General features: G+C 31.3%; 1 protein-coding gene across 1 annotated transcript in view; it reads left to right on the forward strand.

Annotated features, from left to right (window-relative positions):
* MS3_00010109 (uncharacterized protein) overlaps positions 1-14,503 on the forward strand; it is a gene marked incomplete at its 5' end in the record, with an annotated part of 56,770 nt that extends 42,267 nt beyond the window's left edge. Inside the window, 7 exons of the mRNA XM_051218451.1 lie at positions 1,602-2,317; positions 5,151-5,376; positions 8,187-8,309; positions 10,071-10,235; positions 11,239-11,381; positions 12,428-12,622; positions 14,120-14,503. Of these exons, the coding sequence (XP_051073851.1) occupies positions 1,602-2,317; positions 5,151-5,376; positions 8,187-8,309; positions 10,071-10,235; positions 11,239-11,381; positions 12,428-12,622; positions 14,120-14,266 (1,715 nt within the window). The 3' untranslated portion in view covers positions 14,267-14,503. The remainder of the gene's footprint in view (positions 1-1,601; positions 2,318-5,150; positions 5,377-8,186; positions 8,310-10,070; positions 10,236-11,238; positions 11,382-12,427; positions 12,623-14,119) is intronic.
* Between the last annotated feature and the right edge of the window lie 694 nt (positions 14,504-15,197).

A 15,197-nucleotide genomic window follows, 5' to 3' on the forward strand; every position in this document is an offset into this window, starting at 1 on the left:
TGATTTCTTTTTTACTGAAAACTATAAATACCCGAGTGTTTTGTATCATATTTGACATTAGATGAAATAAGATTTCTTTCTGCTCATCTTCCATCTTCTAACTTGCGACATGGATAGTTCAAGCGTTCGAGTGATCAAGTTGTAAGCGGTATAGCAAAACTTCAAGCTCTAGATTAAACGAAATCGAATACTGAAAGAATTCTTAAGTGAGAAAGGAAATACTAGAAAACTGATTTTCTCTAACTGGTATTGACAGTTGATAAATATATTAGAAAATGTTTCGTCGATTCATCGTGTAACCGAACTATTATTTGTCAGATATTAACTTAACGGTAGTAAGTAACATTCGGAAGTAATGTCTGTCTCACCTTTGTGAATATAAAACGGTAGACTTACTTAATTAGTCGTTATCCATAGCCATTTTTCATAATGTAATGAACAGTAAGTCTAATCAAATAGTTTTATTTAATGCTCTTCAGTAAACAAATAACTGTTTGGTAATGATACCTTTATGTCAAAACTAGGCTCTTATTTATTAAACTTCGTGGTCTTTCATCACTAAAAAACCATTCTATAATAATTTAATAGTTGAATTCATTAGTCATTTGAAGCTAGACCACCATGGAAAACCTGGAAACACTGGAAAACCTTTTCGTCCTAGTACGGTACATCTCAGCATTGAGCATCCACGATCCTGCCTCGCGACATTCAAACCCAGGACCTATAGGTCACTCACGCAAACGCTTAACCTCTAGACCACTGAGCTAGCATCCAACGGCGTTATAAATAAGTCATTTCTCTACTTTCTACAATACCTAGTTTAACTATACCATTTGTTTGTTGAATAGTATTTCTATAATCTTAATCATGTCGGATAACTTTGAACTATAGGTTTCTTTGTTGATCTGAATTATTCCTCTTTTCAGATGAACACAATGAATTCATTGCATTGAATTTAATGATATCAATGATTTGTAGATACATAAACCAAAGTAATATACAGCGAAATTGAATTCCTAAAAATAATATTTTGTAAATTAATGTAAAATTTATTTTAATTTCTTTTTTGGTACTCAAACGTACAATCTACGGTTTAAACTTAAGATTAACCAGTTGCTATGGCTAAAGTCAAATGATAAATTCTTAATACAGACAAATAAATCAAAGGCTTTTGTTTCAAATAAAGCGTTACATATAGTATATTTATATTCTTAAGTGAATAGACTTAGCAACGTGCAACGTAGCCTCAAATGTTATTATTATTATTAATAGTATTTCGTATTACTCATATTCTAAGATGAGTCATTTCACAAGATCTTGTCTACTGGGTGTGTACACAAGAATAGTGTAAGAAATATATTTTTAGTTTTCATTGGTTAACTTTTAACAGTTACATACTACTTATATCTGTACATAACCACGTTTTCACTTGCTTAATTGGTTCTCGGTATATATATACATATTCATTGCCAAACCACACCCTGAAAATGAGGGATAGAAACAGTTTGTTTATTAGAATTGACTTTTAGCAAAATCTAGCCTTTAATAAAATTTGTATTTTATTCATACTTCAACTTTGCTTCATTCTATCTTTAACAAAGTTTGCTCAAGTTGTTTAAAACAAGTAAATCAAGCAAGTATTCATTTGAATTCTAATAAATCTACAAATAATTATTTGAATTTAAACAAAACTACTATCATACCAACTAAAGAAACAGTAACAGAAACAAATAAAGATGAAATGATCTCTTTCCTACGAACACTATTAAATAAAAATTGTCATGGAAAAAAATCCACAAATCATAATCTACAAACAAAGCATAAAAACACTTCTTTGAATACTTCTGAATTGAACAATGTAAATAATTTATTAATGAAGAGGACACCTGAATCATGGTTACCTGAAAAATGTAGTACTCCAGGTATAGGTAAGAGTGGTCCTTGTGATACGCCAGATTATATACCTATATCACAATTATTAAATACATCGAAAACAAACAATCATCAAATCAATAATTCTTCTTATTTATATAATATGCCACAATCTGATGTGTTCAAACAAAATCAAATAAACGAACAACAACAATCATTTACAAACTATAAACATTGTGATGATTCTTTATTAGATCGAATCACTTCACCTTGTTTATCTCCATCAATACAAATGAAAAATTCTCATAATCCAGTGTTGAATATTCCTGAAATCAATACTAGTAATACAAATTGTAATAATTTCACTGAAGAAAATGTGAAAATTCGTTATAGTACAAAAGATGGAAAGTTAAAATTTGTTAAAGAAAATGCTGAACAAAATTTAGTAAGTGAATGATATTATTTTATCGTTATGGGGTTATGGAGATTGTTGAGTTTTTGATTTAGATTATAAAATTGATCAATGTAAGACCACCATTGAAAACCTGGGAGCACTAGATAGCCGTTTTGTTCTAGTATGGGACTCCTTACTAGTGTGTATTCACAATCCTGTGCGTGAGGTTCGAACCCAGGACCTTCGGTATCTCACCCGAATGCTTAACCTATAGACTACTGAGCCGTCATCCAAAGTTATTATTGCCGTTTGTCATGTGTTAATGTTATGCATTTAATTCTTCGCTAGTCAATTCATCTTATTTATATGGACAACTGAAACAAACCATTTTTCTTCTTAAAGTTGCAATAATATGTAATGGTTTTTTTCCATTGTAATCTGTTTATTACGCAATGACATTTTGTTACTGATTTTATCCTTGAAATGTTTTCTTTTTTAAATCTAAAAAAAGTTAATTTATAGTAATGAATGAAGCTTATTTATTGTGACCCCTAAGAAATCGAAAAGTAAACTTGTTAGTCATCTACAGACTAATGAATTTCTAAAGCTTATAATAATAACAATTATTACTATTATATGTAACGACATGAAGTCTTATATAGTTACTTAATTGTTAACAGGTACAGATAACATATTTCTAAACTGAAACTTCATTATACAAAATTATTAATTGTACTCAGTCAGTAGGAAATATATATTAGACTTTATTAATTACCAACCAAATGGGGTGATTTTAGATAAAGTGAGATAAACATTTTTGCTGAGTTAAGGAGGCTTGATAACACCTTGTACAAATCTGCAACTAGCTCTGTCCTGGGCTCTCCTTTCCAGTTGTTCCCAAGTGCTACTCGTCGGCTCTAATACTCCTCTTGATTTGTTTGTTTGCTCTTGTGTACCTAGACTGTGCCTTAACTTTCTCTGCCCTTTTTCGGCTAATATTAATTGCTGTCTTCTTCTTCTTCCCCTCTTGAATCTTTCTCAGAGTATCAATAGAGACGCACTTTTATACTGGTGTTTACTGAGGCCCATCAACTCCTAGAGTGTTGAATTGATTGTTTAATAAGTTCCTCTCTAATCCTTTTCTACAATGGTATTTTTCTTTTCTTAATAGACATTGTAAGGTTTAATACTTATCGCTGAGATGTATGTGGATTTGTGTGGGTTTGTTAATAGCTCGAAGGAAGTTTTTATTGGACTTTTATATTGCTATCTGTCCAGTTGTCTAATGCTATTCTAGCTTAAACTTTAGCTTTTCCACCACCAGATGGTGATGGAGCTATATCGACTTCTTTCATTGTTCTTATTTCTCCCATGGACCTACAAACAATTTAATTGACGTGGATATTACCGATTCGGTTCTCTGTAGTGCAGTCCGAGGAAGCCGATGTAGCTTTGTTCATGCGTTTGTAGGGTTAGATTCCACCTATAACCACCTTTTAATCATTTAATGATATATCACAACTGGTTTACGTAACTTATCTTTCAGATTAATTTCAAAGAATCGGAAACATTAAGATATCAACAGTTTATTAAATTTACATTCCTAGAGTAGTCCAAAAGGCACATAATCATTTTAAACCTTGTAAATATTATCATTCTTAGTAATGAAAATAATAAACCTATGGTCGTTTAGCTATAGTTCACTTTCTATATGGTAAGAATGTAAAATGATTTCATGACAATTCTATAAGTTGCTTTTTTGGAATGTAAAAAACAAGTGAGTGAATTCTTAAATGAAGTGTTCGATCTATAACATTTCATATCAGAATAAATAAAATAAACTCAATGTTCATTATATGAATAGATAAAAGTATTTAGAGTGGAATTATTTGTCAAGGGTTTTACTTACTTACTTACGCCTGTTACTCCTAATGGAGCATAGGCCGTCGACCAGCATTGTCCAACTCACTCTGTCCTGGGCCTTCTTTTCTAGCTCCATCCAATTCTTGTTTTACAAAGCTATTATTCATAACCTCTTCCTTTCAAATACCTATTGTTTCAATAAACTATAATCTTTGTTATCAGAAGGGGTTTTTGTGAATATTATAGTAATTTCAATAGCTGAAATCATGAGTCAACTGAAGCTAGATCACCATGGAAAACCTGGAAGCACTGGACGACTGATTTGTCCTACTGTGAAACTCCTCAGCGGTGCGCATCCATGATCTCGCCTTGTGAAACTCAAACCCAGGACTTTTGGTCTTGCGCGCAAGCGCTTAACCGCTGAACCACTGAGCCGGCCAGCATCCAACAGTGTTAATGTTTAACTTCAACTAATCCACGAAATTGAGCGACACATCCACAACTGTCTTCAGTGAGCTACTATCCCACAATCTTTGTATTTGAGTGATTTAAAATACTGAAGTACCGTTTACAATTTCAGTAAAAGTCTTAACTGTTTATACACGAAATAACCAGTAGGTAAATTCGTGAACTTTTACAACAGTATTTCATCTAGAAACTTCGGTTAAGTTTCAGTCCATTAGAATTAATGTTACATGTAGTATATAATAATGATGTAGAATTCAGATATCCCAAATGTAAATATCCAATGATCTCTATCAACGTTCAAAATAATGGAAAATATCATAAAAAATTTGTTAACTCTTAATGAAAAACAAGTATCCTATACATCTTTGATTAAAATAAATGATCATAAGTCAAATCATTCTTGCAATTTGAACACTGAAACGTTATACATATTCTCCTTAATCAGAAAGAAAATCATTTATCACTTTATTTAAATATGTACAATATAAATTTTAAGAAGACACTGTTTTCTTATAAAACTCTACTTTTGTAAACATAACTTACTTTTTTTTAGCCATGTATTATACCCATGGAAGACAATGGAAGTTCAGGAGAATCAAGTCAAAATTTAGTGGTAGGTGATCTGTTAGTGGCTATTGAAAATCATTCTGTACTGAGTTGTAAACCTAGTGAAATTGAAGAATTACTTAGATTAGCAGCGAAGAATAATAATGGTTTTGTTACGTTGACTGTTCGTAGAATACATTCATCAGATAAGGCTGAATGCATGAAAATATCAGGTAAGTATCAAATTCGGTGTACTTTTTCGAAATTTTGATTGTATTGATTATTTACGATTACTGTAACAAACTACTTGGTATTTTATTCTAGATCATGACAATATCAATGTGTTTGTCCTGTAGAAAAAATATTATTAGAATGAATTCAGTCAGTCATGACGCAGTGATTTTAATGTGACTAACTGATCTGCTTCGATGCATGTTGTTTGTGCGAGGGCTAATAATGCTCCCCGTCTTTCTGAACGAATGTGAGTGAAGTAAAGTTGATGCTTGCAAATTATTGGCTGAAAGATGACTGCCATAACCCTTAAGCTATCGTTTTAAAGTCTGAGGGAAACGTTTTCAATAGCCAAGCAGAAACTTGACTACAATTATACGAAGCTTTTAATATAATATGAGGTTCTAAAGACAATATGTTTTGTTTTGTCTACGAATGAAAGCTATTTGTGTTCTACTTCTATCCATTTTCTTTATGATTTTTGTAATGAATAACACCAGAGACAAGAAGAAAAATTTAGTAGATAAACTGGAAATTATCTCTTTTAATGGTTAGAATGAATTTAAACTTATTCTCTCAGCTGAAGCAATTAAGCGATACCGATTCACCAGATATGTAGCGTTTCTGATTAAAGTTTGAAAGACAAAATGCGTAATATGGTTTTCATGCAAGATTTTATAAGATTTTAAAAGGTTAATATATTTCAAATTATTACTGTTGACTGGAAATTAATCTAATGTATATTAATAATCATTTAGTATTTTATAATAAACGATCAATCAAACTGTTAGTAGTATTTCTTACTATACTTGATACTAAAACCAAATTTCGAAATTACACATTTGGTGGTAATGACTCTCTTTTGAATGCTAAACTACCTTATCTTAAATGATTAAGAACAATTTATGGATGAAATAATTTAGTATATCTCTTTATTTAAATTTCCAAAAATATAACTGAATACAACCAGATTTATGATCGCATACGTATAAGTATATCAATCATGTAAGCAAAATAACATAAACAATGATTTTAAACGCATGAAACCGAGTTCACATTGATGTTCTCAGTTACTATTACGACTTTTATTTATTGCTACTGAAATGTTTTTTAGTAGTATAAAATATTTAACGAAGTTATCTACAATGTTTACGTTAAGTAAATAGAATATTAAATATGTTTCACGGACTAGCGACGAAAACGTTGTAATTTAAGGATATATATTGTTCAGAATTCCTTATTTCTGTGTAATTACACAGATTATTTGTTGTATCCTCGAATTCCTTGACCAGTTTTGTGAAATCTGCAAATAAATAATTTTTTTAATCCAATATATTGCACAATGCTTCTAAAGACTGTCGGAATTCGAAATAATATTGAAGCTTATAGGGTAGATATTTCGTTAATTCTTATTACTTTGTGGAGTTGAACAAACTGTGTATAGAAATAAATAGGGTTAGTAAAATATATTCACTTCACTTCCATGATATGTTTCAAACTAACGAAGGTCAGTTCTCAGAAATAAGATAACTGAAAGTACTTCAAAGAGATTAATCCATACAGCATATTATAAATTGTAGGAAACTTTGATAGACAATATACAGGGATGATCGAATAATTTTTAACTGAGTTTCAAAATATTAACAGCAAAATAAAATTTTAAACAAAAGTTGGAAACTAAGTTTCAATTTAAGCTGACTAACTATGGTCGTAAACAACACTCAAAAGGGTTGTAAACAAGATAGTTGAAAAATGCTTTTTTTTGTTTTCTAACTATCTATCACCAATTAACTTTTTAACTAAGTGAATGTCAGTTTAATTGAGTTGAAATTGTATATTTTTTGACTTTATTCAAGACAGGCAAGTGACAACGGTAAACTTTTCAACTCACAACTAACAGGACAATCCGCAGAAAGAGAACAAATATTTATCCTAACGTACTCTTTCGATTAATAAACATACTGTTATAACTCGTGCACTGTGTCCTTATTAATGTATAAAGTAATGATACCGCCAACTACAGAACAGCAGCCTCAGCGATATGAATCATTTATTTCAAACATACTGGATTTATATACCACTCAGACAGACCACATCGTACCATAAAATAGTAAACAACATTTTTACAAGATTCAGCCAAAAGTGGCTGTGAATGTGGGAGGTAGTAACTGATAGACTGGGTATAACTCAAGAATGGTAAATCGTATAATAATAGTTCATAGGTCAAAATATAGCTTATCATAAGAGGAACACGAATATGAATGATCTAGTCATTTAACAATTATACGATAAAACTATACGTATAATATTGGTCCATAAATGGATCCCAAAAGTTACCATTTATTATTCTCATCGGGATATAACACATACATTATCAAATGTCGTTTGAGGTGACAGGAAGCTAGTCTATATTCTCTTTTGTCTACACCATGAAGCATTTTCAAAGAAAAAAGTTGATGTTCAATGCAGATTTTAACACTAGATTTTATCTAGTCTTATTTTAGGTTCTAGACAATGCATAGTACCTGAATGTGAAGTCCATTCGATACATTTTTAGTAAAGGATTTATCTTCATAACTTATAGGTAATGATCTTACTTAAAATATTTTCCTTAAACGAAATATCCCAATATTGAGAAATAAATTCAAGGATTACCTTCTAAGAAGAACCACGATCAGAAGGTAAACTGTACATCTGATTTTGTTCATGACTATACACATTTTAAAGCTTTTAATTTAAAAGTCATTTCTATAAATGACCTTTAACAGTATATTTGATTTCAATTGTCTTATTTATGTTGGATATATTACAGAGATACCGACAAAAGATTCAATTAGTTCAAACATAATCAATGTGAAGTTATTAAAAGAGAAAGATGAAGGTTTTGGTTTTGTGATTGTCAGCTCTTTGAATAAAGAAAAAGCAAGTGAAATAGGTAAGTATAAATATGAAAAAATATAACAACATTCTGACTACTAAAAAAATAGACAATTAGATAAGAATTAACAGAGATGGTGGAGAAGATTTGTAGCTCAGGTGGATGATTTCTGTCTGAAGTTCGTTCTGATTATGTCGTTCAGAAGAACGGTGAAAGCTCCATGTCCAAACCATCAAGCTCAGAGAACAAAACTCCATCAAAAGAATAAACAGAAAGTAAACAAATGGATATTTTGAACTAGCGAATGTTTCCACTTAAATAACTATGATATATCTTATGCATTTATTACATAATACTGACTAAATAAGAAATATTTTGGGAAAAAGAAACATGAGTTGGAAACAGTTTTCAAACCTCTTGACGATTAGTGTATATCTAGTATTAAGCTTTAAGTTTACTGATTGAATTTCACTTGATGATTGAATGAATATGGAAATTCTGAATTACATGACTCAAGCTAACTTCGTATATTCTTTAAGTTCTCCTAAATTTCATTTTTTTTTCATATATTGTTTACCTGCTCTATTTGTGCTCTTTTTGTTAATGATATTAATCTTAAATATCCCTCATTCATCCATAGCTCGTTATTAAAGTGTAATTACTTGATTTAGTAACTTTGTTTGTGTTTTTTTGTTTATTTCTGATTTCATCAATGTACTGTATATGAAGTAAAAAGAGAAATAAAACCACAATCTAATTTCTATATTATCTAAAGTTATTTCAAAGTAGATAGGGCTTAATCAGTTTGTTCACAACCTCATTGTCAAGTATTGTTAACTTGATTATTATCATCGAAATTAATTCATCATCTGGGGACGACCACCGGGGAACTCATGGAAGCTCTGAAAGGGCCGGAGACATTCAATCCAATAATCTTTTTGAAGAACATTCCACAATCTCAGCGTTTAGCTTACCGATTGGACAAATTCTAAAAACCACTGCATGTATATTGGATGATTATAATGGTGATTTCGTTTTTACTTAAAACGATAAATCCCCGAGTGTTTTGTATTATATTTGACACTGGTTAGGATAGAATTTCTTTCACTTGTCTTCTCATTTGTGACTTGGAGGGTTCTAGTGTTTGAGTGCTCAGGATGTACGCGGTTCTAGTCCTAGATATAACATATCACTTATAAAAAATATTTGAAAACCTTTTACATTATTCTACAGAAGTAAATTATTATGCTAATTTAAATACAAATTAACTCGTTTAAGAAACATCCCATAAAGACGTCAATCATTCATTAAATGATTCATGCAGATTTCCAGTATAAACTTTCGTTAGAACTAGAACAAATTATCTTCACACTGTTGTATGCCAAGACATATATTCTTATCTATATTTAATGGTCATATATAGAATCTCAGACAATGGTCTGGAATATATCACAAATTCAAACGTTGGTAGCAATTGTACTTGTCACATATCTGTGCTTTAGATAAATAACTGTCTACCAATATTTTAATATTGTAATAATCCAGTTAGTTAAAGGCATATCGAAACATCAAAATTACTCAAATAATTAAATGCATGCTACTATTAGTCGTCACAATACTGGAAATGTAGAAAATGATAGTTGTTTATATTCTAGTATTGTCTGACTTCGTTTACTGAAAATTTTACGTCTGAAATTTCACTTTGAATAACCTTTTAAAACATTTTATTTTTTTTTATAAACCTAAATGATTACCGAAATTCAAAGTGTCTTTATCAGTAGTTATAATATTTATCTCATATTTTATTTCAATTAAAAGGTCGTATAATTCCAGGTAGTCCAGCTGATAAATGTGGACAATTAGAAGTTGGACAACGTATACTGGCTATAAATGGTTATTGTTTATTAGGAATTAATCATATGGATATTGTAAATCTTATACGTCAAAGTCAACAACAATTAATTTTGACAATTGAAAAACCTGGTAAATCATATGTTATGCTTCAAAAAACTTGAATATAATATTTGACAGAGAAAACAAAATGAAATTGGTTAAGATCCTTTGTATCTCTTACTATCAAAAACGAGCTAAAATTATAAGATAATTATTCTATACATGTTACATAACACTACTATCTAATGTTTATTTTCTTACATACCATACAACTTTCTCCTTACTCTTCTATGCATCATACAAGGTTTTCACAAGTTCAATTTTAACTGATGTAAACAATTGATTATGTATGTTGGAGTTCTTAGAATTTGAAATAAATGTTCATAACTACTTTTAACAAAGGAAACTTGGAATAAATTGTTTACCTTATTTTAAAAAATCATAAAGAAAAACCTCGGCTTAATAGAAGTCATTTATCGATGAATGGATCATCACAGTAATCAACAGTTTTCACTATAAGTTGACATTATAGAGAAACTATTTAGTTATGTTCACTTGATGTCGTTTTACTTGTATCTTTCCATTGTTATTTAAGACTGCAGTTAATCAGTCCCTTGTTGGTATATGTGTATCCTAGGCGGATTACCTCGATATAGCCTTAAATCACAAGCTTTTTAAGCAATGATGGATCGTAACTAGCAGTGGACTTCCTGACGCGCGTTTCGTCTTATTTGCGACTCGTCAGCTGGATGTACTTGCATCCCAGTGTTGATGTTCACTCTGCGACTCGGACCCAGTACCTTTCACTTCAAATGACATTGTGTTATCCACTTAGCTACTGAGTCCTGATAATGCAATGTTTGAAGTGAACGGTGCTGGGTTCGAGTCCCGGAGTGAACATCAGCTCTGGGATACAGGCACATCCGGCTGATGAGTCCCAAATAAGACGAAATGCGCGTCGTGGATTCCTTTGCTAGCCACCATACATCTAGTAAAGTAATAAAATCCAACAATTTGATATCATATAATTATGCATCTATATTACAATGATGCATAACACTTTGTATCATAGATTCTACCTTTTAAATTACAGGTTCTTTGTCTAATGACCAACATAAAAGCCGTACTAACAGTTTCGATACAGATGAAAACCTTATCCCACCAGCTACTTCTACAATGATTTGTTCCAATCCAACTGTATGTTTTCGTCCTACAAATGGTTTAAAAACTACAGAAGTAAGTTACAGAGAATATTTATTCAAAAACTATTCATCAATGAACGTATTACTTAACAATCCACGTACTAATAAGTCTATTCTTGTCAAATTATGAATTCTTGTGATTCAATCGACAAATTAGCGATACGGTCATCTAAATATTAATACCTTAAATCCTACTGCAACCTAGATTCTAATCAAGTTCAATAATATTTATGTCAAAAGTCCTATTCACTATTCAGCTATTTTCATTTCACAATTTATTATCAAGATTCAAATCATGTAGTAAGGCTTAATGTTGTTTTTTCGATCCTGGGAGTCTCAATTTATCATAAGTTAATCAGAAATTCATTATAATGTTTACATTTAATATGATTTTTTAAAAACTAGTGCAGTATTCCCTTACAATCATATTTCTTTCAGAATACAGAGTCGAATTTATCGATAAATCAGTTCCATTCTGATTGAACATACAAATGCATAAATCAAATAATTAACTATAAATTAATTTAGGTAATCATTGGTAATTAAAAATAGCAACATGATGAAAATTCTCGACCTTTCTGAATGACCAACTCAATAAACTGTACACATCAATGAACTAGTAAAGAAAAACTACCGAATCAAGCAATTATATCCTAGCTTCGGGTAAAATGAAGCAGAACAAAATAAAGTGTAGTAAGATTTGTGAGTTTGATTAAATGATAATGGACACAATTTTTCAGTGGTTATTTAAAAGGTTACTTGGCATAGATATAAGAATAAATCATCAAACTCTATAAATCTAAATTTATGCATGTGGTTGAAGTATCACAGTAAGATATAGACGTTACCTGATCTTCGATAAATCCGTTTGGAGCATTACTGAAAGAATAGCATTTGTCGTTATAATTCTAAATTCAAACTTACGTGAGCTGATTGGTTTATTCATAAGTAATTAGAAATAAAATGTTCTGTTTTATTTAATATGTTTTCAATCGAGCCCCCTAAAACTCACTTGCGAATTCAGAAAAGATGAAAGTTTAAGAGTATCTCAATTTAATATTTTGTTTAATTTCAAACTAGCTGCTGGATGAAAACTGTGTTGTAAAGCCAAGCTTGAATAATATTTCGACTAGAAGCTTATATTCAATTACATTACAACGTGGTCCGAATGGTTTTGGCTTCTCCGTCCGCAGTGGATTCGACTCGAACACATCTCCGTTAATTGTATATCGAATAGCGGATAATGGACCAGCTTTTCAAGAAGGACAAATGAAAGTGAGTTGTATACCAATATGACAACTGTTAATGTCTTAAAAATTATTTACGCCACTACTCAAATAGTCACGCACCGTTGAGATGGCCGTTATGTCCGTTTACATAAGTCTCTAAGGAACAAGAACGAAACATTTACAACTTCGAGTTGAACACACTAAGAAACTAACTAATCACTCCAGTTTTACCGAATGACCATAATTGAATTATGCTTTGGCTTTCGGTATCATACAGATTGTTGTTATCGCATATTACTTACTTACTTACTTACGCCTGTTACTCCCAATGGAGCATAGGCCGCCGACCAGCATTCTCCAACCCACTCTGTCCTGGGCCTTCTTTTCTAGTTCCATCCAATTCTTGTTCATTTTTCTCATGTCTATCTCCATTTCTCGGCGTAATGTGTTCTTTGGTCTTCCTCTTTTCCTTTGACCTTGAGGATTCCATGTGAGGGCTTGTCTTGTGACGCAGTTGGGTGCTTTCCTCAATGTGTGTCCTATCCACTTCAAGCGCTTCTTCCTGATTTCTTCCTCCGCCGGGATCTGGTTTGTTCTCTCCCACAGTACGTTGTTGCTAATAGTGTCCGACCAATGGATCTGAAGTATTTTGCGTAGACAATTGTTAATAAACACCTGTATTTTCTGGATGATGGCTTTCGTAGTTCTCCAGGTTTCTGCTCCATACAGTAGAACTGTCTTGACATTTGTATTGAAAATCCTGACCTTGGTGTTGGTTGACAGTTGCTTTGAGTTCCAGATGTTCTTCAGTTGTAAATATGCTGCTCGTGCTTTGCCGATCCGCGCCTTCACATCTGCATCAGATCCACCCTGTTCATCAATGATGCTGCCCAAATACGTAAAGGTTTTTACATCTTCCAAATCTTCTCCGTCAATTGTGATTGGATTGGTGCATTCTGTGTTGTATCGGAGAATCCTGCTTTTCCCTTTGTGTATATTGAGACCTATTGCTGCTGCCACACTGTTCGTCTTCTCCTGCATCTGTTGTTGCGTTTGGGATAGAAGGGCCAGATCGTCTGCGAAGTCCAGATCATCCAACTGCATCTTAGATGACCATTGTATCCCGCGCTTCCCTTCAGATGTTGACGTCTTCATGATCCAGTCGATCACCAGGAGAAAGAGATATATTTATCGCTGTTATATGTACTCATGTTGACAAGTATGAAAAATAATCAGTGAAATAGCTTATATCCAATAAATTACATGGGTGACTCAATAATTATTTATCTGTTGAAGGCCAAATATATATATATATATATATATATATATATATATATATATATATATATATATATATATATATATATATATATATATATATATATATATATATATATAGATATATATAGATATATATATACAACAGGAAGACGTTTCTTTATGACCACTGTATGTTTCTAGTTAATAATTATGTTGATGGAAATGACAACATATAGTCCAACACTCGATATATAATAACATCTTTATTGTTATCATCATTTAGGTCGGAGATGAAATTCTAGAAATTAATGGGATTAGTACATTTACAATGACACATCAACAAGCTGTCACATTGATTAGATCAAGTGGATCAACTCTAAGAATTCTATTGCAACGTTTCAGAGAAAATCAATATGAATATTCATTTTAAAGAAAAAACGACGATCACGACAACAGAGGAATGCTTATAGAAAATACATGAAGATATAGACATAGGTAAAAAAAATAAATGTTGATGAATTTCATCATTTAATTTTTGTATAGAGAGAATATATTTCCGAAATTGTACAGTTAATCAGATTTTAAAATTTTCATTAAAACACAAATGTACAATTCTTCTTATGCTGTTTGACTTTAAATATATGTAAAGATTAATTTAAGTGGTGAATGGGTCTTTTTTATAATCATAAATTAACATCAACTGAGGAATTATTAGAAACTAAGCAATATTAGATAATTGTTTCATCTCAGCATACATTCACAACTCCACTAAGAAGGGGATCTTTTATAACCCAATGAAATAATATTAAGAAATTGACACAAGTATTACAAGTTATTTTACCGAAATAGTTAATAACTAAAGAGGAATTTAATAAAGCAAAGAATAATTGTAAATAATACGTAATATGAAATCTAGAAGAACTAGTCATACATTGATGGATAAAAATATTATAAAGTCTAAGACTTTTATGAATAGATTTCTAGATCCTTTTAGGAGAATTAAAACTCAAACAGGTTTAAACATTTTTCGTTTGATCGACATAAACAGATGGTCATCTCCATATCATGCTAAGAGATTCGCAAGAAAGCACTAATAACTACTGCAAATGTTCCTGTAAGTACAGAACAGTTGGAATCTGACTAACAGTGCAATCTAGGACACGTACTTCATCCTATTTGCGACTAGTCGGCTGGATGTAGCTGCAAATCAAAAGTGACTGATGTTCACTTCGTGACTCGTAACTGGTACTTTTCACTTTAAATGCCCATGTTATCCACTTAGCTACTGATTTCAAATAACATCTCACAAACAGACTATATAATATTCTCAGATTTTAGCCACCATAAAGATGGTTCACAGT

Source organism: Schistosoma haematobium, chromosome 1 (genome assembly GCF_000699445.3).
Source record: "Schistosoma haematobium chromosome 1, whole genome shotgun sequence".
NCBI classification, from domain to species: domain Eukaryota; kingdom Metazoa; phylum Platyhelminthes; class Trematoda; order Strigeidida; family Schistosomatidae; genus Schistosoma; species Schistosoma haematobium.